At 40.5% G+C, this 21,778-nt stretch overlaps 1 protein-coding gene across 1 annotated transcript in view; it reads right to left on the bottom strand.

The window, feature by feature from the left end:
- dlgap3 (discs, large (Drosophila) homolog-associated protein 3) overlaps positions 1-21,778 on the bottom strand; it is a 319,861-nt gene that overhangs the window by 83,509 nt on the left and 214,574 nt on the right. Inside the window, exon 3 of the mRNA XM_061982422.2 lies at positions 1,452-2,617. Within this exon, the coding sequence (XP_061838406.2) occupies positions 1,452-2,543 (1,092 nt within the window). The 5' untranslated portion in view covers positions 2,544-2,617. The remainder of the gene's footprint in view (positions 1-1,451; positions 2,618-21,778) is intronic.

The raw sequence follows: 21,778 nt of genomic DNA, 5'->3' as shown, positions 1-21,778 counted from the left end.
CAAAACTCATTTGTATACTCTAGCCTTTGAATAGCCCCCCTTTTTTAGACCAGTTGATCTGCCGTTTCTTTTCTTTTCTCCTCTGCTCCCCCCTATCCCTTGTGGAGGGGAAGACACACAGATCCGGTGGCCATGGATGGGGTGCTGGCTGTCCGGGGTCGGGACCCGGGGTGGACCGCTCGCCTGTATATTGGTTGGGAACATCTCTGCGCTGCTGACCCGTCTCCGCTCGGGATGGTTTCCTGCTGACCCCACTGTGGACTGGACTCTTACTGTTATGCTGGATCCACTATGGACTGGACTCTCACAATATTATGTTAGACCCACTCGACATCCATTGCATTCGGTCTCCCTAGAGGGGGGGGGGGTTACCCACATATGCGGTCCTCTCCAAGGTTTCTCATAGTCATTCACATCGACGTCCCACTGGGGTGAGTTTTTCCTTGCCCTTATGTGGGCTATACCGAGGATGTCGTTGTGGCTTGTGCAGCCCTTTGAGACACTTGTGATTTAGGGCTATATAAATAAACATTGATTGATTGATTGACAAAAAATAGAGGCAAAGGACAGACTAAAAAATAACATTTAAAACAGAAGTAAAATTCACATTGAAAAAGCAAGTACAAATTATCCTAAGAACAATTTGTTAGATAAAAAGCAGTTAAAAAGTTAAAAACTGTTAAAAAAGTTAAAAACAGTTTAAAGTCTCATGCTGGGTTAAAAGCCAGTGAATAAAAATGGGTTTTAAGAAGGGTCTTAAAAGTAGCCAAAGAAGGGGCCTGTCTCACATGGAGAGGGAGATGGTTCCATAGTTTGGGACCCGCAACAGAGAAGGCCCTGTCCCCTCGAAGCTTGCGCTTTGATTTGGGTACCTCCAGGATCAGCTGATCAGCTGACCTGAGGGACCGGGTGGGGGCATAGAGGTGGAGCAGCTCAGAGAGGTAAGGTGGGGCAAGACCACGTACGGATTTAAAAACGAGTAAAATAATTTTTACCGGCCCCCACTGTTGAAGTCTCGTCTTACAACCCACTTTTTGTCTGCATTTCAAATTGGGCTTTTAAACATTATTTGTTTTGACCTATTTTGGTGTTTTTTATTATTATTACTAACTACTGCTATTATTATTGTTAATTTGTGAAACCTTTTTTTTTAATATTGATATTACTATCCATCCATCCATTTTCTACCGCTTATTCGCTTCGGGGTCGCGGGGGGCGCTGGAGCCTATCTCAGCTACAATCGGGCGGAAGGCGGGGTACACCCTGGACAAGTCGCCACCTAATCGCAGTGATATTATTATTTTATCTACTATTTTAAATGCTTTTAATTGAATAGTGTTTTATAGTTTTTTCAAGTGCAGCACTTTGGAAACAGTTTTGTGGTTCAAAGTGCGATACAAAGAAAGTGGATTTAGATTGATATCGTGTGTATTGCGCAAGCATGCACTCACCTGCAGATAATGGAGGCTTCTCTCCTTCAGTTTGTTCTCAATTGGCACCAGGGCTTTGTCATAGCCCGATCCCACCCCCCTGGAAGGGTACACCTCCCTGGCTTGACTGACCGTCATGGCCGACCACGTGCTCCTCTTTAGGGAGTGACTGGGGTGACTGGGGTGACCTCCTTCACTTCCCGACAGAGCGATGGTGGTGCATGCCATGCACTCCCCGGGCGCCGGTCCACCTCCTCGCTCCTTGGGCCTCTTCATGGTGAGCTCCTGGATGGCAGCATCCAGGCTCTCGTGCCCCCTGGGGTAGCCCCGCCTGCCGCCGCTCACCAGGAAGCTGCTGTCGCTATCCAGGTTGTCGTCAGAGCTCCACCAGCCCGCCGTCCTGCTACGATGTCGCCGGCCGGACTCGTGCCGCGAGTCCCCGCTCTTGCTGCGCTCTCTGGACTTGTTCCTCCGAGCGGAACGTGATTGGTGGCCAGTGTGGTGACCGCCGCCGTCCTCCCCGCCACTCCTGTGCCCGCCTCCCCTCTCGTTCCTGTAATCCCCGCCTCCTCTTGTGCCGTTGTACTCTCGTTTGGATGGGGCCTCCAGGGAATGGGACTTAGCAAAGAGACGCTGCACGGAGTTGACCAGGTGGCGGATACGCGAGGGGCTCTCGCTGCGCTGCTCGGCGCCCCCGCTGGTGGTGCGCTGATACTGCAGCGTGTGGAAGCCATCGGGGTGGAAGGGCACCTGCTTCTCAAACTGGTCGATCAGGTTGGAAGGGACGCGGTGCACCTTGCCTCCGTGACCCGACGACACGCACTCTTCGCACGAGTCAAAGGACTGGAGCGGCGGGTGATGACCCGGGTGGGAGCGGGGGAAGGTGCCCCCGCCGGAGTGGCTGTGGGAGTGGGAGTGGGAGTGGGAGTGGTGTCTCTCCAGCGCCAAGGCCTCGGCCGCACTTCCCGGAGGGTAGTAGTGGCCATCGTTGTGCCCGTGATAGTAGTCTCTGCCTGGGCCGTCGCAGTCCTCGGGCGCGCAATGACAGGGGCCTCCTCCGCCACCACCAGAGGAATGCTGGGACATGCTGCGGCTGACATGGTACCCTTTCATATGCACCGGGGCGTGGTGGGCCGTCCGGGCGGAAAGGGGGCGCTGTGGGCGGGACAGGGCGGCGTGAGTCTCACCTGCAGGCACAAAATGAGCAGTGGTTAGTAAGATGTTGCGATCGTGGCTTTATGTTTCTGAGTACGATACCGTTCATCCTTGAGCGTGATCGGCCGATACCATTACCGATCCAATCCACTCTATTTATATAGCACATTTCTAAACACGATAGAAGGGCTGCACAGTAGTTAAAACACACATACAGTCGTGGTCAAAAGTTGACATACACTTGTAAAGAACATCATGTCATGGCTGTCTTGAGTTTCCAATCATTTCTACAACTCTTATTTTTTTGTGATAGAGTGATTGGAGAACATACTTGTTGGTCACAAAAACATTCATGAAGTTGCTGGGTATTGTGGCCAAACAGCTCCATTTTTGTTTCATCTAACATCACATTGACAAAGATAAGACCTTCTGGAGGAACGAGTATGTGGTCAGAACCAAATATTAACATTGCTGTATGTATACTTTTGACCCAGCAGATTTTCAGTAGACCCATAATAAATTCATAAAAGAACCAAACTTCATGAATGTTTTTTGTGACCAAGAAGTATGTGCTCCAATCACTCTATCACAAAAAAATAAGAGTTGTAGAAATGATTAGAAACTCAAGACAGCCATGACATTATGTTCTTTACAAGTGTATGTAAACTTTTGATCGCGACTGTATATAGCACATTTCAAAACACAATAAAAGGGCTGCACAGTAGTTAAAACACACATTTAGAAGCAGTGTAAAACTAAAGTCAGTCGAGCAAACATTTAACTAAAAAAAGAATAAATACATAATATAAAATAAAATAGATGAAGATCACACAACTCTCATGCTGGTTTAAAAGCCAAGGAATAAAAATGTGATTTCAACAACCAGAGGGATACCGTTCCAAAGTTTCGGAGCCACAGCAGAAAATGCACCATCCCCTCTGGATTTTAAACGGGCTTTGGGACGACACGGAGAACTTGATCAGCAGACCTCAGAGACCTTGCGGGGGTGTAGATTTTTAAACGGTCTGCCATATATTGCGGTGCTAAAAACACACAATGACATTTTTAAAATGAATTCCAAAATGAGCTGGGAGCCAATGAAGGGATGCTAAAATAGGGCTAACGTGCTCATGTTTTTTAGCGCCAGCTGAAAGGCGAGCAGCCACAGTTTGGACTCACCGGTTCATTCCAACATGGAGTGAGTTGCAGTAGTCCAAACGTGATGAAATAAAAGCATGAATTAGCCGCCCAAAGTTGTTAAAAGTTAAAACTGATTTAATTTTTTGCAAAAGTCTTATTATTAGCTTAAGCGTCGCGATAGCTTAGCTATTAGTATACCTGCTCCTGGCTTGCTCTCTCGCTGTGTAACATAATCAGAATACAATATATCTTTATTGTCATTGTACATTGTACAATGAAATTGCAAGCAAACTAGTTTAGTGCAAATTCATAATGACACATAAAAAACATAAGAACATGGTACTCAGATAAAGAAATAAAAATACATAAAAATACCAAGCACACAGCTCACATGCGCAGCCATCCTGCTATTTGGTAACAGTAGATGAGAAAGTCAAACACAAATACAAATAGACGGAATAGAAATTGAAAGAGTAAATGAAACCAAATATCTAGGTATAATGATTGATGATAAATTGAACTGGAAATCTCATGTAAGAAATATACAACATAAAGTAGCAAGAAACACGTCAATAATGAATAAAGCAAAACATGTTCTAGACCAAACATCACTTCATATTCTCTACTGCTCGCTAGTGTTACATATCTGAGTTATTGTGCAGAAATATGGGGAACTAACTACAAAAGTACACTTCATTCACTAACGGTGTTACAAAAAAGATCAGTTATAATAATACATCATGTTGGATATAGAGAACATACAAACACTTTATTTATTGAATCAAAAATACTGAAATTCTACGACATAGTGAATTTGCAAACAGCTAAAATGATACACAAAGCAAACTATAACCTGCTACCCAAAAATGTACAACAATTCTTCTCAACAAAAGAGGAGAAATATATTCTTAGAGAAAAATGTAATTTAAAACATTTGTATGCACGTACAACACTTAAGACCTTCAGTATATCAGTATGTGGAATTAAATGATGGAATGGATTAAACAAAGAAATCAAACAATGTACTAATATGATCCACTTCAAGAAACTCTTCACACTTAAAGTGTTTACAAAGTACAAAGAAGAAGAACCATTATAAACATTCTCAATTTATTTCATCCATCCGTCCGTTAATTTTTTCCAAAATATTCTTACTCATCTCACACATGAAATATAACTTACTTCACTGAGTATTATTTATTTATTTTTTTAATTGTGATTACTTATGGAGTATATTGTGAATTAATTGAGAAGAGGAAGTGAACACATTTTTTAGCAACTGTTATGTAAAAGAAAAGGGATAGGATTAAATAAGCTCTGCTTCTTCCTACTCCTTTTCCAAGTTGAAAAGAGAAACTGGAAATTGTGATGTATCATGTTGTATGCATGCATGTGTGATGTATCATGTTGTATGCATGCATGTGTGATGTATCATGTCGTATGCATGCATGTGTGATGTATCATGTCGTATGCATGCATGTGTGATGTATCATGTTGTATGCATGCATATGTGATGTATCATGTTGTATGCATGCATGTGTGATGTATCATGTTGTATGCATGCATGTGTGATGTATCACGTTGTATGCATGCACGTGTGATGCATCATGTTGTATGCATGCATGTGTGATGTATCATGTTGTATGCATGCATGTGTGATGTATCATGTTGTATGCATGCATGTGTGATGTATCACGTTGTATGCATGCACGTGTGATGTATCATGTTGTATGCATGCATGTGTGATGTATCATGTTGTATGCATGCATGTGTGATGTATCATGTTGTATGCATGCATGTGTGATGTATCATGTTGTATGCATGCACGTGTGATGTATCATGTTGTATGCATGCATGTGTGATGTATCATGTTGTATGCATGCATGTGTGATGTATCATGTTGTATGCATGCATGTGTGATGTATCATGTTGTATGCATGCATGTGTGATGTATCATGTTGTATGCATGCATGCATGTTCGAAATAAACTCAGAAACTCAACTCAACTATTGCTCTCGGGTAAAAAGTGTTCTTCAGCAATCAGCCTTGTCCTCCAGTGATAATGTTACCTAATTAATCTGCAACGGTTATCATCGTCTGATAATAGTATCATAACAACTTCCTATTTTTTTGTTTTTGGGATCAGTAAATATGTCACCATTTAGTTGCATAACAGCACTGCATAATGGCGCCAAACTGCTTAGAACACACAAAAGCATATTTTTTGAGTAAACACGGGTATAAAAATGACTTATTGGAAGTTGATTACCTTGCAGACTGTTTTCTGTCTGTAGGCTTAATGAATTGAAAGTGAAAACCATGATTTGTTTTTTTTGATTAACATATTTATTTGTTGCACACTTGATTTTTGTTCACGTTTTTTTTTTCTTCAAGCTCAGAAAAAAAGCTAAGACAAGCAGTGCAGGGATTGAGCGTCCATCCAACGAGCTCCAGAGAGCAACCACAGACACATTTCTTCATCTCATCCATCTTAATGGCCGCCGGCCTGATAAATCGACAGTATTACTCTTTCTCTTTGCACCCTCCCCCCTACTCTTTATTTGTTATATTCATCTGTTCCGCACTCGCATGTTGTCTGCCTCTTTCCTCCATCCAGGCCTGCAGGGCTTCTCTGCACGTTTACATGATTTACAGCGGAGGCAAACTTCGTGTTTTATCGATCGGCTGCATCCGGCAGAGCCCACGTTTGGGGGATCTAATTTTAGTCATACATTTACCCCCCCCCCCCCCCCCCAAAATCAATTATGGCGTCATTTCACCGTTTGAGTGTTGGCAATTAACGGGGATGTCGCGTTATACAGAAAGTGAAATCAATAGGAACAATATTGCTGTACGGAATGGAAATAGGAATTCTATCCCAGTCGTCGCCACACAAGTGATGATTAAATTCCAAATGGAGTCAGAGACTTCATCGGCAGTTGATATAATCACATCTCTGTCGCTCTAACTACATATTAATGGCGTGCATAGTGTTGGGTAATAATGCACACGTCCCTTCATGTTGGAATGTGATTAGAGTTAAATTGGCTCGGCAGGCCGGGGCTCGGCGAGCGCATGTGTTTTGGCACAGACGAGACACACGCGTGGATAATTATTCAGTATAGACTGTGGCCAGTTGGCTTTGATTGGCCGAGTGAGAGGAGGTTCGCGCATCCAGCCGTGGCATCGCTGTGGCCGTGACGACAGTCCTCTTCAAACCTGCATCCTTCTGTGCGGGCGCTTGGTCCGTTAAGCTCGTCGGCAGATTGTGTCTGGTGAGAGTCAATGACAGAAACTTTAGGGCCTGTTTACAGTACGTATGTTCCGGACTGTAGAGCACGCCAATATATTAGCCGCACCCACTACATTTCTGAAGAAAAATTTAGTTTTTCATATATAAGTCGCAGATATACACATTAAGAAATTAGATATTTACACAGAAATATTTTTGTAAATGTTTATTTAAACCCTAATTGTATCCAACTGGTGTCTGTAACACGGTAGTAAAACGGCTGACCAAACAAAAGAGAAGTCATGGTCATGGACCCACTATCTGTGGAAGCTAGCTCTCCAATCAGCTTAACAGACCCAATAACTCCACGGTGACGTTTTGGTGAATTTACTGGGGAATTTGTGAAACTGGAACAATACAAAAAGAATGCCGTTGTAAGTTAGTAATACTGACACAGACACTCGTAGACGTGTTAGCATATTTCTATATTAGCTTCATGTATATATATATATATATATATATATATATACAGTCTAAAAATCTGATTAATCACACTTTTGAATTTGTATTAATTGTGATTACTCACAGTAAATTTTAATTAATTAAATAATAGGATATATAAATGTATATGTATGTACAGTATGTATGTATATATGTATGTGTGTATATATGTATATGTATGTGTGTATGTGTGTGTATACACATACAGTCTTGGTCAAAAGTTTACATACACTGTCTTGAGTTTCCAATACTTTCTACCACTCTTATTTTTGTATTTGTTTTAATCCCAGGTACACGCTACCTACTGTCAAGCATGGTGGTGGCAGTATTATGCTCTGGGCCTGTTTTGCTGCCAATGGAACTGGTGCTTTAAATGGGACAGTGAAAAAGGAGGATTAGCTCCAAATTCTTCAGGACAACTTAAAATCATCAGCCCGGAGGTTGGTCAAAGGTTTACATACACTTGTAAAGAACATCATGTCATGGCTGTCTTGAGTTTCCAATCATTTCTACAACTCTTATTTTTTTGTGATAGAGTGATTGGAGCACATACATGTTGGTCACAAAAAACATTCATGAAGTTTGCTTCTTTTATGAATTTATTATGGGTCTACTGAAAATGTGAGCAAATGTGCTGGGTCAAAAGTATACATACAGCAATGTTAATATTTGCTTACATGTCCCTTGGCAAGTTTCACTGCAATAAGGCGCTTTTGGTAGCCATCCACAAGCTTCTGCTTGACCACTTGACCACTAAATTGGTGCAGTTCAGCTAAATTTGTTAGTTTTCTGACATGAACTTGTTTCTTCAGCATTGTCCACACGTTTAAGTCAGGACTTTTGGAAGGCCAATTTAAAACCTTCATTCCAGCCTGATTTAGCCATTTCTTTACCACTTTTGAGGTGTGTTTGGGGTCATTGTCCTGTTGGAACACCCAACTGCGCCCAAGACCCAACCTCCGGGCTGATGATTTTAGCTTGTCCTGAAGAATTTGGAGCTAATCCTCCTTTTTCATTGTCCCATTTAAAGCAGCAGTTCCATCGGCAGCAAAACAGGCCCAGAGCATAATACTACCATGAACTGATTAACGTGGAACCCGACTTAAACAAGTTGAAAAACTTATTCGGGTGTTACCATTTAGTACGGAATATGTACTGTACTGTGCAATCTACTAATAACAGTTTCAATCAATCAATCAAAACCACCACCATGCTTGACGGTATATATGGTGTTCCTGGGATTAAAACAAATAATAAAATAAGAGTTGTAGAAAGTATTGGAAACTCAAGACAGCCATGACATTATGTTCTTTACAAGTGTATGTAAACTTTTGACCACGACTCTATGTGTATATACACGTACACACATACATATACATATATACACACATACATATATACATACATACTGTATAAAGATATACACTTATATAGCCTATTATTAATCACAATTAATCCAAATTCAAAAGTGGGATTAATCAGATTTTTTTTTTAAGTACCGTATTTTTCAGAGTATAAATCACACCGACCGAAAATGCATAATAAAGAAGGAAAAAAACATATTTAAGTATAAGTCACATTTTTTGAGGAAATTTATTTGATAAAACTCAACACCAAGAATAGACATTTGAAAGGCAATTTAAAATAAATAAAGAATAGTGAACAACAGGCTGAATAAGTGTATGTTATGTGAGGCATAAATAACCGACTGAGATCGTGCCTGGTATGTTAATGTAACATTATGATAAAACCCAACACCAAGAATAGACATTTGAAAGGCAATTTAAAATAAAAAAAGAATAGTGAACAACAGGCTGAATAAGTGTACGTTATATGAGGCATAAATAACCAACTGGTATGTTAACGTAACATATTATGGTAAGAGTCATTCAAATAACTATAACATATAGAACATGCTATACGTTTACCAAACAATATGTCACTCCTAATCGCTAAATCCCATGAAATCTTATACGTCTAGTCTCTTACGTGAATGAGCTAAATAATATTATTTGATATTTTACGCTAATGTGTTAATAATTTCACACATAAGTCGCTCCTGAGTATAAGTCGCACCCCTGGCCAAACTATGAAAAAAACTGCGACTTATAGTCCGAAAAATACGGTAATCAGTTGACAGCACTAAAATAAATACATAAACCGACTCACAATATATTGTTCTTCTGGCTTATCAAAGGGGAATTTGGCCCATCATGACCTATGTGAGAAGACAAAAACACATATTTTTCTCCTTTGTGTTTTTATAAATAATAAAAAACAGCTAGCAAGAGACAGCTAACAATGTAGGTAATAAGGAGGTAATAAGGATTGGCTTATTTTGCCTGTGAAGCGCTCTAAAAAAATCCTCTGACAAAGTTTTATATACATGCTGTAAGTATGAACGTAATGTAATAACAGGTATATTCATGATAACATATAATAGTTAAAAGTATTTTGCTAATTTTAAGCATTAACGGAACGTTTTTTTGGAACGCATCAGTTCCACAGAGCGCATAGCAAGCAACGCGACTTCTGTCGACAGGAAACAACTACCACTAATAATGGCTTGGATTAGCACCCTAATCGCTAGCTAGCCTAAATATCCGCTGGCTTCTCCAGGAATTTGAGTAGTTTAACCGGCCGGTGAGTTCATCAAAGTTCGCTTATCTAACACGCTTTTACGATAATTTTAATTTGAAACATAACACTAACCTTCTGGGGTTTTACCGCGGTTTTTCATTAATTGTTACATCCCTTACTCAAGTCCAAGCCCAAACAGGCTTCATACAATTGAAGTTGCAGTGCCTCTTATTTGTGTTCCTGCATGACGAGACAACAAAGTGCACAGTGGGCTTTTCCCTGCGGGAGTAAATGAAATGACATTGTGTTCATCAGGAAGACTTTGTGGCATGCTGCTGGCTTGAAGAGCTGCCAATCACTGTGACTCGCACACAACCCTGAAGACGTTTCAAGAGATTCCTACGATTTGTGTCCCTCCACATGTCACCTTCTCCTCTCAGCCTCTCCTCCTGACCTACTTCTACCATCCTGTGCTCCTATCCTCCTCACTTTAACATGTCCACCTGCTTCTTCTGCCTTTTAGTGCATATATTTGTTTACATTCCTGACATCTTCATATGTCATCTGTGTCACCATGGCAACTTTTCTGCAGTAGATATTTGATAGGAGTGGGAGTCTTTGGGCACCTTAACGATTCGATCTGATTCCAATTACTAGGGTGACGACTTGATTCAGAATCCACTCTTGATTCAAACCGATTCTCGCAATGTATTAATTGGTCAAATATTTATAATTAAACTTTTTCAAAACGGGTTGCAGATTATAAAAGCTCTCTCTAGTTACAGTACATGGAAATGGCCTAAAAACATATTCTTTTAAGTAGATTCTTATATTTAAAAAAAAAAAAAAAAAAAAATATATATATATATATATATATATATAAGTTAGTTTTGCATAAGATGGAACGTCTCCACACTGCATATGGAGACACGTACTGTACTTATCTGTTAGCCACTTGTCAGCCGGAGGACAAAAATAAATTCAGTCTCAGCCAGAGAGGATCGGCATTAAAAATAATTAATTGGCAATGGCGATCACATACATTTTTCACGATAATTAGCCAATAATAGTTTAGCAATAGTTTGAGTTAGACAACGGAACAAGCGACAATGAATATTTACTTCTCAGCACGTGACTGTTGGCTACAATTTGATCCAAGAGGGCAAGAATACAAAGCACTGCAGCAAATTGGAGACGGTGGAGTCAAATACTGCAGCTTCCGGAGTTAAGTTGCCATTGTCGTTGACATATGCGCACATATATTTCATTGTGTTGTTTGTAGAGCCTCGTGTCAGCATGCACTGATACAGCAGCTCCTTTGGATGGATGAATATCCATCTGTGATGGATCCTAGCTTTATCTCTCCTCGCTCTGTATTTACTGGCACAACTGTTCAGCGGGGACTTGGAGTGACAACATGCTGTCATGCTGCTGATGTTTAACACTGCTTAGCATCAACCTGACTGTTGCAGAGGCTTCACTCCGGCGCTCGTCTCATCAAATATTCATGCCGGCTGCTCTGACCCACTTTGCTAACAGCTGAGTCGACCCGCGCTCCTCGCCATATCTCCGTGAGAGCCCGGGTCATGGGGTGCTTCACATCAGGGATGTAGTAGAACTTCAAGACCTTGACTACCCTATTAAATTCTTCCCCCATGCAGTGGGTAGAATGAGCACTCTGTAATCTGAAGGTGTCAGGTTCAAACCTTGAGGCCCGTAGAGGTTTCCTTCAGCATAACCTTGAGCAAGGCCCAATTGCCCGCAGTGAACTGCGACTGAAGGACTGCGTGGGAATTACTGGGTTGCATATGACGCCACGTCTGCTTTGCTTTGTCGTGCGTTATGATTCACGTAAAATCCAACGGTGCCACGTTTCGGTCAATGTGAACTCAGCTGCACTTCGGCACTCCAAAGCATTCCCACATGGTTTTCTACACCAAAATTTTAATATATTTAATGTTAAACTATTTCTTCTTCTCCAGATTTTGGTGCGCTCTACCTTCCACATTTTTCATCCGATTCAAACCGCTCCAACTTCAAACTGTTCAGCCTATTCGGGAATCGCGGGCTTTATCTTGACACATTTCAAAAACTCCTAGATTTCCCAGAATTCCAGGTTTTCCCATTATAAAAGAATTGGCCATTTTTCAAACTTTCACCATTTCCACATCTTTCAACCTATTCAAACCATTCCACCTTCAACACATTCCACCATTCTGGAAATTCAAGCTATAATTTTTCCAAGTTCCAAAAAAATTCCAAGATTTTCCAGAATTCCTGCTTTTCCAAATCCCTATTTCGCCTTTATTGATCCCACTTTGCAGCGCATTTTCTGCATTTCCGCCCACAAAACGGCGCGTCCGGAAGCGACTGTCAGAAAGTGACTTGAAGGTGATGTGTAAAACATAATCTATGCAACATTTTGACCAAAGAACCACCATCAAATGTTATGTAGACCACAAGGAAGTGTTTCACATTTAGAAAATAATAATAATAATATGACTCCTTTAATGCGCCCTATAATCTGGTGCGCCTTATATATGAAAAAAGATCAAAAACTAGACCATTCATCGGGAGTGCACCTTATAATCCGGTGCGCCCTATGGTCCGGAAAATACGGTTCCGTTTCCAAGTACCGGTTCGAACGAGCATAACGTGTAAGTTAGCTCAGCAATAAAACAAGCGATGCGTTTGTGTCTCATACACTATATTGCCTAAAGTATTTGGCCACCCATCCAAATGATGAGAATCAGGTGTCCTAATCACTTGGCCCGGTGTATAAAATCAAGCACTTAGGCATGGAGACTGTTTCTACAAACATTTGTGAAAGAATGGGCCGCTCTCAGGGATTTCCAGCGTGAAACTGTCATAGGATGCCACCTGTGCAACAAATCCAGTCGTGAAATTTCCTCACTCCTAAATATTCCAAAGTCAAGTTTATTATAAGAAAAGTGAAGGGTTTGGGAACAACAGCAACTCAGCCACCAAGTGGTAGGCCACGTAAACTGACAGAGAGGTCAGCATAGTGCAAAGACTTTCTGCACAGTCACCTGCTACAGAGCTCCAAACTTTATGTGACCTTCCAGTTAGCCCACGTACAGTACGCAGAGAGCTTCATGGAATGGGTTTCCATGGCCGAGCAACTGTATCTAAGCCATACATCACTAAGTCCAATGCAAAGCGTGGGATGCAGTGGTGTAAAGCACGTCGCCACTGTACTCTAGAGCAGTTGAGACGTCTTTTCTGGACTGATGAATCACACTTTTCGGGGCGGTATAGCTCGGTTGGTAGAGCGGCCGTGCCAGCAACTTGAGGGATGCAGGTTCGATCCCCGCTTCCGCCATCCTAGTCACTGCCGTTGTGTCCTTGGGCAAGACACTTTACCCACCTGCTCCCAGTGCCACCCACACTGGTTTAAATGTAACTTAGATATTGGGTTTCACAATGTAAAGCGCTTTGAGTCACTTGAGAAAAAGCGCTATATACATGTAATTCACTTCACTTCACTTTTCCATCTGGCAATCTAATGGACCAGTCTGGGTTTGGAGGTTGCCAGGAGAACGCAAAATTTCGGACTGCATTGTGCCGAGTGTGAAATTTGGTGGAGGAGGAATTATGGTGTGTGGGTTGTTTTGTCAGGAATTGGGCTTGGCCCCTTAGTTCCAGTGAAAGGAACTTTGAATGCTCCAGGATGCCAAAACATTTTGGACAATTCCATGGGATGGCACTTCAAGTTCATATGTGAGTAAAGGCAGGTGGCCAAATACTTTTGGCAATATAGTGTCGGTGGAAAATGCAATAGCCATCCAAACATTTGCCTTTGTCTTGTGATTAGTGACCAGGCGGACAGTAGCGGGCAATCACTAGTCTTGGCTTTCGTCGACACGGCTTATGCTGGCCAGGCGGAGAGCATTGTGTGCGTGAATACTGGCTTTGTTGGAGTGCAGTGAGCTCCACGCTGATATGTCGATCCATTTGAGAGTGTGCGAGGATGAACAGAACACGATGGTACAGTTGTCATTAGCCTGGCAGGAGAGAGTACAGTAGACTCCAAAGATAGCAGCTCCATCTTGGAAAATGTGGCATAAGTGCAATTGCAATCTCGGCATGCGCTTATTCTTCGGCATTCTGGGAGTCATTTTGTACGCCGTACGTCATCTGCAGCCGTGACTGCCGGGTCTTCATTTTCCTCACGTCTCTGTACTCTGGCTGCAAGATCCAGGAAGACTTGCAAGATAATGGGAAACATTTTCGGAAGGGGAGGGAAACTTGTCATCTCTGCCCATACGGAGGGAAAGGTCGAAGATAGGAATGAAAGTAATGGCTTCGGGTTTTTTGAAAAAAAAAAAATGCAAAGCACCTGCGAGGCGGGTAAATGCTTTTATATCTATTTTAGATGAAGACTTTGTAGCCGGGGACCTTCAAAGGCAGAAGTCTGTGTAGGAAAAGATGGCAGCGCAGATGTTTCCAGTCACGTGCGCTCTGCTACCGTTCAATCAAATGCACTGGGCTTGAAAAAAAAAAAAATTCTTGGGGGCTGACAATTGAATTGCCGTTGAGAGAATGAGGGGGATTTATCATGCGGTAGAAATGCTGCTTTCCAATCCAACATCTGATTTGTAACACATATTTACTGTACGCCGCAACACAGCAATGTTGTAATGCAGCCTCCATGACAATAGCTGGCAGTGTAAGCCAATACCAAGCAATCTGCTCACACTAAGGCCCCGTTTACACTCAGCCGGATAAGGTTATCCATGGTAAATCCCACCTAACCTGGATACTTTCTAATACACTTCTGCCTTGGAGACTTTGTATGTATAAGTAAGATGCAACTATAATCATTTGATACTTTTCTATATTGACAATTGTGCTGTTTTATTATTAAATGATTGCTACGTTTGTGTAGCTTATGTGCTTTTGTGTGCTGTGCTACGTGTAGCTGCGAGCTCCTAGTAGCCCATAGCCACGTTTACCTTTTGCAAATGATTTTAGTGAAATAGGAGAAATGGTGTGTTTATCGAAGGACTTTTAGATGTTAACTGGCTGTCCAGCTTTGCACAAGTAAACACGCTGCGGGACGGCTTGTATCGGATCATTTCAGGCCAAAATCCTCTGATAGGTGTTTATTTTTGCTGATATCGGATGGGCACACTCCTGTTGCCCACCTATATTGGCTTCACGGATACGCATTTAGTTGGTGTTTTGCATATGCAAATGAAATTTGTCAATGTGTTCTATGAAATGAGCTGGATAGTGCGAGGCATCATGAATGCAAAGGTGATGTGTGAGAGATGATGATGATGTCCACAGCACGTGGGAAATATCAGAGCAAAATGGAAGAGAACCTTGCGGGCAATTCCTTCTGTCTCGTGCTCCCTGTTCCCCCCTCTCTTCTTTTGCCATCTTTCTTTCTGCATGTGCGCCCATATTTTCCTCTTGCAGTTTTACACCTTATTTCTTTTTTCTTTTATTCTTGTGTCTCCAGTTACACTACAACTAACCCAGCAGGCACAAGACATTGAAACAACGTTGATTATGCATACATGTCCTTTAAAACCGACTTCCAAACGATGTTGCAAAATTGTAAATTGAGACAACTTTGGTTAACGCTGGATCCACGTTGTTGGTTAGGAAAATGACCACATTTCAACGTCAAAACCCGACATTGAATAAACACCAAAAAGCATGTTGTTTCAACGTTGTACTTATGTTGTAGAATATTGGTTGGGAAATGACCAACATTCAATGGTCAAATCAACGTCAGAACCGGACATTGAATAAACGTTAAAAGCATGTTGTTTCAACGTTGTATTTGTGTTGTAGAATATTGGTTTGTAAATTAACAAATTTCAATGGTCAAATTAACCTCAGAACCGAACATTGATTAAACGCCGTCAAAAAGCGTGTTGTCTCAAAGTTATGTTTATGTTGTAGAATATTGGTTGGAAAATGACCAAATTTCAATGGTCAAACGAAACTTCACAACCTGACATTGAATACACATCGTCACAAAAGCGTGTTGTTCCAACTTTTTATTTGTGTTGTAGAATATTGGTTAGGGAATTACTGAATTTCAATGGTCAAATCAACGTCAGAACCCAACATTGATTAAATGTTGTCAAAAAGCATGTTGTTTCAACGTTGTATTTGCAGTTGTAGAATATTGGTTGGTAAATGACCAAAATTCAATGGTCAAATCAACGTCAGAACCTGACATTGAATAAACGTCAAAAAGCATGTTACCTCAACGTTATATTTGTGTTGTAGAATATTGGTTGGGAAATGACCAAATTTCAACGGTCAAATCAACGTCAGAACCCAACATTGATTAAATGTCGTCAAAAGCACGTTGTTTCAACGTTGTATTTGTGTTGTAAAATATTGGTTGGAGAAATTACCAAAATTCAATGGTCAAATCAACTTCAGAACCCAACATTGATAAAACATAGTCAAAAAGCATGTTGTTCAATGTTGTATTTGTGTTGTAGAATATTAGTTGGGAAATTACCAAATTTCAATGGTCAAATCAACGTCAGAACCCGATATTGAATATACGTCGTCAAAAAACATGTTGTTTCAATGTTATATTTGTGGAGTAGAATATTGGTTAGAAAATTACCAAATTTCAATGGTCAAATCAACGTCAGAACCCGATATTGAATATACGTCGTCAAAAAACATGTTGTTTCAATGTTATATTTGTGGAGTAGAATATTGGTTAGAAAATTACCAAATTTCAATGGTCAAATCAACGTCAGAACCCGACATTGATTAAACGTCTTCAAAAAGCATTTTATCTCAACGTTAAGTTTGAGTTGCTCAGCATCAGCATGAAGTTCTCAACGTTGTTTCAATGTCTCGTGCCTGATAAAACGAAATCTACCGGTATATGTACCCCGATAGACACATAATCGATGTCAATAAAAAGTACGTTTGATTAAACATTTGATCATATTTTTTCCCGATGTCGGTAGAAAGTAGAAGTTGCGAAGCTACGTTGGTTGCGTGAGCGAGCAAAGCCACTCGCTCTCTGGTGACCTCGGAACGCAGGAAGTGATCACTGACCAATGCGGGAACGGTATCAACTATCAAGTTTGGTTGCGCTAGCTTGTCATCTGGCGGTTGATTCTTTTCATGGAGTGAGAAGAGAAAGTAAAAATGAAGAAACTGTGGATAAAACGGAAAAAGTCATCGGTGCTTTTAAATTTTTTTCTAATGTGGACCACTTTAGCTGGACTCACCCTTTAGAGCATGGCAGTAACGCCCTGAGATGGGTAGGTCGTGAGTTCAAACCCCGGCCGAGTCATACCAAAGACAAATAATATATATATATATATATATATATATATATATATATATATATATATATATAAAATGGGAGCCATTACCTCCCTGCTTGGCACTCAGCATCAAGGGTTGGAATTGGGGGTTAAATCACCAAAAATGATTCCTGGGCGCGGCCACCGCTGCTGCTCACTGCTGCTGCTCACTGCTGCTGCTCACTGCTGCTGCTCTTTACTGCTGCTCACTGCTCCCCTAACCTCCCAGGAGGGTGAGGGTGATGGGTCAAATGCAGAGGGTAATCTCACCACACCTAGTGTGTGTGACAATCATTGGTACTTTAATTTTAACTTCCTGGCACTAAAGTTTCAGAAAATGTTTTCTCTTTGTTTACATTTTCACACTTTGCACTCTTTTCTTGCACTTGATGAAGCATTTCTTACGTAGTCTTTATTTGTGCACCTTCATTTTAAGAGCAATGTGGTTTTACAGTTTTGTTTACATTATTTGAGTGTTTTCCATGCTTTTGTTGACGTTTCCCTTTCCTTTCTGCCTTGACAGCTAAGAGGATTATAACCAGAGGAAGGTTACATTCTAAATAAAAATGTTATTTAATAAAAAAAATAGCAAAAATGATCGTTATCGACCGATATAAAACACTTATATCGCGATAGTTTCCAGCCCGTCACTAACTCCAGCACTTTTCTGTCCCCCCCACGCACTCATTGCCTCTCAATTTTGCTGATTATCAAACTGTTCAGGCCGCAGAAACCGACTTCTGACAGTGACTCCATGAGAAGGAAAAATAGCCAGAGCACTTAATTGGCTTACACTCTCTCCCTCTCTCTGGACCTGGGTGAGGAGAGGGGACGTTAGACGGCCGCCTAACAGGAGATGAAAGGTACTAATAATAAGGGAAGAGCATAACAGGCTCATTCGGAGGTTCAGCTCATTAGATTAAACGTGAGGGTCGGGCCCTTCTGAGGGAGCCTCTTTGGCACGCAGGCATGTAAATACAGCTTATTTGGATATTACTCCCACTTTCATCCTCTCATATCTCACTCACTCTTAATCCTCGCTGCCTTTTTCATGTGCTCCCCCTCTCCTCTCGCGCCTCACTTTGCTCATTTCCCATCCTCCTACTTTCTTCATTTGATTCATCCCCGTTTTGTACTTTATGATGTTATGCAGTTACAAGGTGCATACTTAATCACGGGATTGGGGGATGGCGTGGCACGGTTGGGAGAGCAACAGTGCCAGCAACCTGAGGGTTCCTGGTTCGATCCCCAGCTTCTACCAACCTCGTCACGTCCGTTGTGTCCTTGAGCAAGACACTTCACCCTTGCTCCTGATGGGTGGTGGTTTGGGCCTTGCATGGCAGCTCCCGCCATCAGTGTGTGAATGTGTGTGTGAATGGATGAATGTGGAAATAGTGTCAAAGGGCTTTGGTACCTTGAGGTAGAAAAGCGCTATACAAGTATAACCCATTTACCATTAAAAAAAAAAAAAAAAGGAATATTTTACTCTACACTTTTTTACCGTAAAACCTATGGTCCTTTTTTTTTTCACTTTACAAAACTGAAAAAAACACAATTACCGTAAAATTTTGGCAACTTGGCCAATGTTTTACCGGAAATTGTACGCTCGTTGCTTTTACTGTGCATTTCTGGTACCTCTGTGATTTTTACAGTAAGATTGTGGCGACTGAGCTGCCTTTTTTTTTTTAACTGTAAAATCTATGATTATGTTGTTTGTACAGTGCATTACTTTAAATTGAAAACAGTACCATGTTTTTTTTTACGGTAAAAGTCTGGCAACTGATTTGCCGTGCTTTTACCACAAAATCTAAAATTGTTGTTTCATTGTGTTAGTGGAAATGGAAAAATGGTACTAATGTTTTTTTTACCGTAAAATTTTGGCGAATTAGTTTTTTAACATTTTTTTTTACCAAAGTTGTTGTTTTTACGTTGCGTTACTGTAAATTGAAAAACAGAATCACTGTTATTTTACGGTAAAATTCTGGCAACTGAGTTGCCGGACTTTTACCACAAAATCTAAAGTTGTTGTTGTTTCATTGCGTTACTGTAAACGGAAAAACAGTACCACTGTTATTTTTACTGTAAAATTTTGGCGACTGATTTGGCATTTTTTTACCACCAAATCTAAAGTTGTTTTTACGTTGCGTGACTGTAAATGGAAAAACGGTACAAAGGTTGTTTTTTTTACGGTAAAATTTGTGGACTGAGATGCCAGTTTATTCTCCATAAAATCTACAGTTACGTTGTTTTTAGAGTGTACTACTGTAAATTTAAAAATGGTACTGCTGTTATTTTGCGGTAAAATTCTGACGACTGAGCTGCCTGAATTTTGCTACAAAATCTAAAGTTGTTTTTACAGTGCATTACTGTGTAAATGGAAAAATTCTGGCGATTGAGTTGCCAGATTTTTTTTTACCATGAAATCTACAATGTTGTTGTTTTTACACGGCATTACTGTAAATTGAAAAACAGGACCACTTTTGTTGTTACAGTTAAAAGTCTGGCGACTATGTCGCCATGTTTTTTTTTACTGTCAAATCCAAGATTTTCTTGTTTTTACAGTGTATTACTGTGAATTGAAAAACAGTACCACTGTTATTTTACGGTAAAATTCTGGCAACTGAGTTGCCGGACTTTTACCACAAAATCTAAAGTTGTTTTATCATTGCGTTACTGTAAATTTAAAAACGGCACCACTGTTATTTTGCGGTTCAATTTTGACGACTGAGCTGCCTGAATTTTGCTGCAAAATCTAAAGTCGTTGTTTTTACAGTGCATTACTGTAAATGGAAAAATGGAACCACTGTTATTTTGGCAGTAGAATTTTTGCCAGATTTACACCACAAAATCTAAAGGTGTTGTTCTTACAGTGCATTACTGTAAATAGAAACATGGAACCACTGTTATTTTGACGGTAGTATTTAGCCAGATTTATACCACAAAATCTAAAGGTGTTGTTACTGTAGTGCATTACTGTAAATGATGAAATGGCACCGATGTTCTTACGGTAAACAATTGGCAAATGAGACACAGTTATTTTTTTCCGCAAAATGTACGGCCGTTGTTTTTACAGTGCGTTTCTATTAATAGAAACACGATACCACCGTTATTTTTACGGTAAAATCCGGCAGCTCAGTTGCCAGAATTTTACCGTTTTTGCAGTGCATTACCGTTAATAGAATAACCGTATTCTTTGTTATTTCTACGGTAGAATTCTGACAACTGAGATGCTGGTTTTTTACTGTAAAATGTCCTTATTTGTAGAATGCATTTTGGTAAACAGAAAAAAGATACTGCTGTTATTGTTGTGGTAAAACGCTGGCCACTTTGGTGACTATTTATTTTTTTAACCTTAAAATCTACGACGATGTTGTTTTTACAGTGCATTACCGTACATGGAAAAACCGTATCATTGTTATTTTACGGTGAAATTCTGACTAAAGAGATGCCGTTTTTTTAAAACCATAAAATATTCGATACTTATTTTTCCAATACATTAATGTAAATGGAAAAAAACCGCTACCGCTGTTATTTTTACGGCACAATTCTATCTACCATTATGTTATTTTCACAGGACATTTCTTTCAATTGAAAAACGGTACCTCTGGTATTTTACGATAGAAACATTTTTACCGCTAAATTTGAAGTTTTTCTACTGCTGTATTAATGTAAACGTAAAAGCAGTCGTAAACTATGGCAGTATTCATTTTTCAATCTTATTTTGTCATTTTTTTATTCCTATAGGACTGATTCATAGCTCTTAGAGCTGAACAGAAAAATGAACTCTTCAACTCTCTTTCACTTTTTGGTCTCCATCCACCATTCCCACCCTCTCTCTCTCTCTCTCTCTCTCTCTCTCTCTCTCTCTCTCTCTCTCTCTCTCTCTCTCTCTCTCGCTCTCTCTCTTTGCAAAAAGTGCACTCCTCCTCTCTCTGGTCCGTGTTGTTTTGTGCTGTATTACAAGCTCTCCTGACAGATAATCAAAGCTGCAGGAAGGTAGACACACCTCAGAGAAGGCTCATGTCACCTATTTGGCTGGCAGGCTGTGCTGTCTCATTACCCGTGTGTACACGGATTACTTTCAACAATAGTGTTTTCTTATAGTCTAATGAATCAATTGTTTCTTCCCTCCAGATGAGTGCAATACCTTATTATTATTATTATTACATTAGCTGTGCCCGCATGATTAGTAGCAGTGATGTGAATAACAAAGAGTGTAGGTGTCTGCCTGAAGGGCTTCAAGCAATATAACATGTAAGATACGCCCTACTAATACACACATGCAGTAAAATGATCATGTTATGTTACTAATGCAGTGTTTGGAAAGGCGTGTGATTCAACAGCAATATAGTTAGCATTAGGGGTGTCAAAAAAAAAGAAAAGATTTTCAGATTAATCACGATTCTTATTTGTAACGA

The sequence above is a fragment of the Nerophis lumbriciformis genome, linkage group LG21 (genome assembly GCF_033978685.3).
Source record: "Nerophis lumbriciformis linkage group LG21, RoL_Nlum_v2.1, whole genome shotgun sequence".
NCBI lineage: Eukaryota > Metazoa > Chordata > Actinopteri > Syngnathiformes > Syngnathidae > Nerophis > Nerophis lumbriciformis.
The sequence above is the reverse complement of the archived record's forward strand: the minus strand, read 5'-3'. Positions and strand labels throughout refer to the sequence as shown.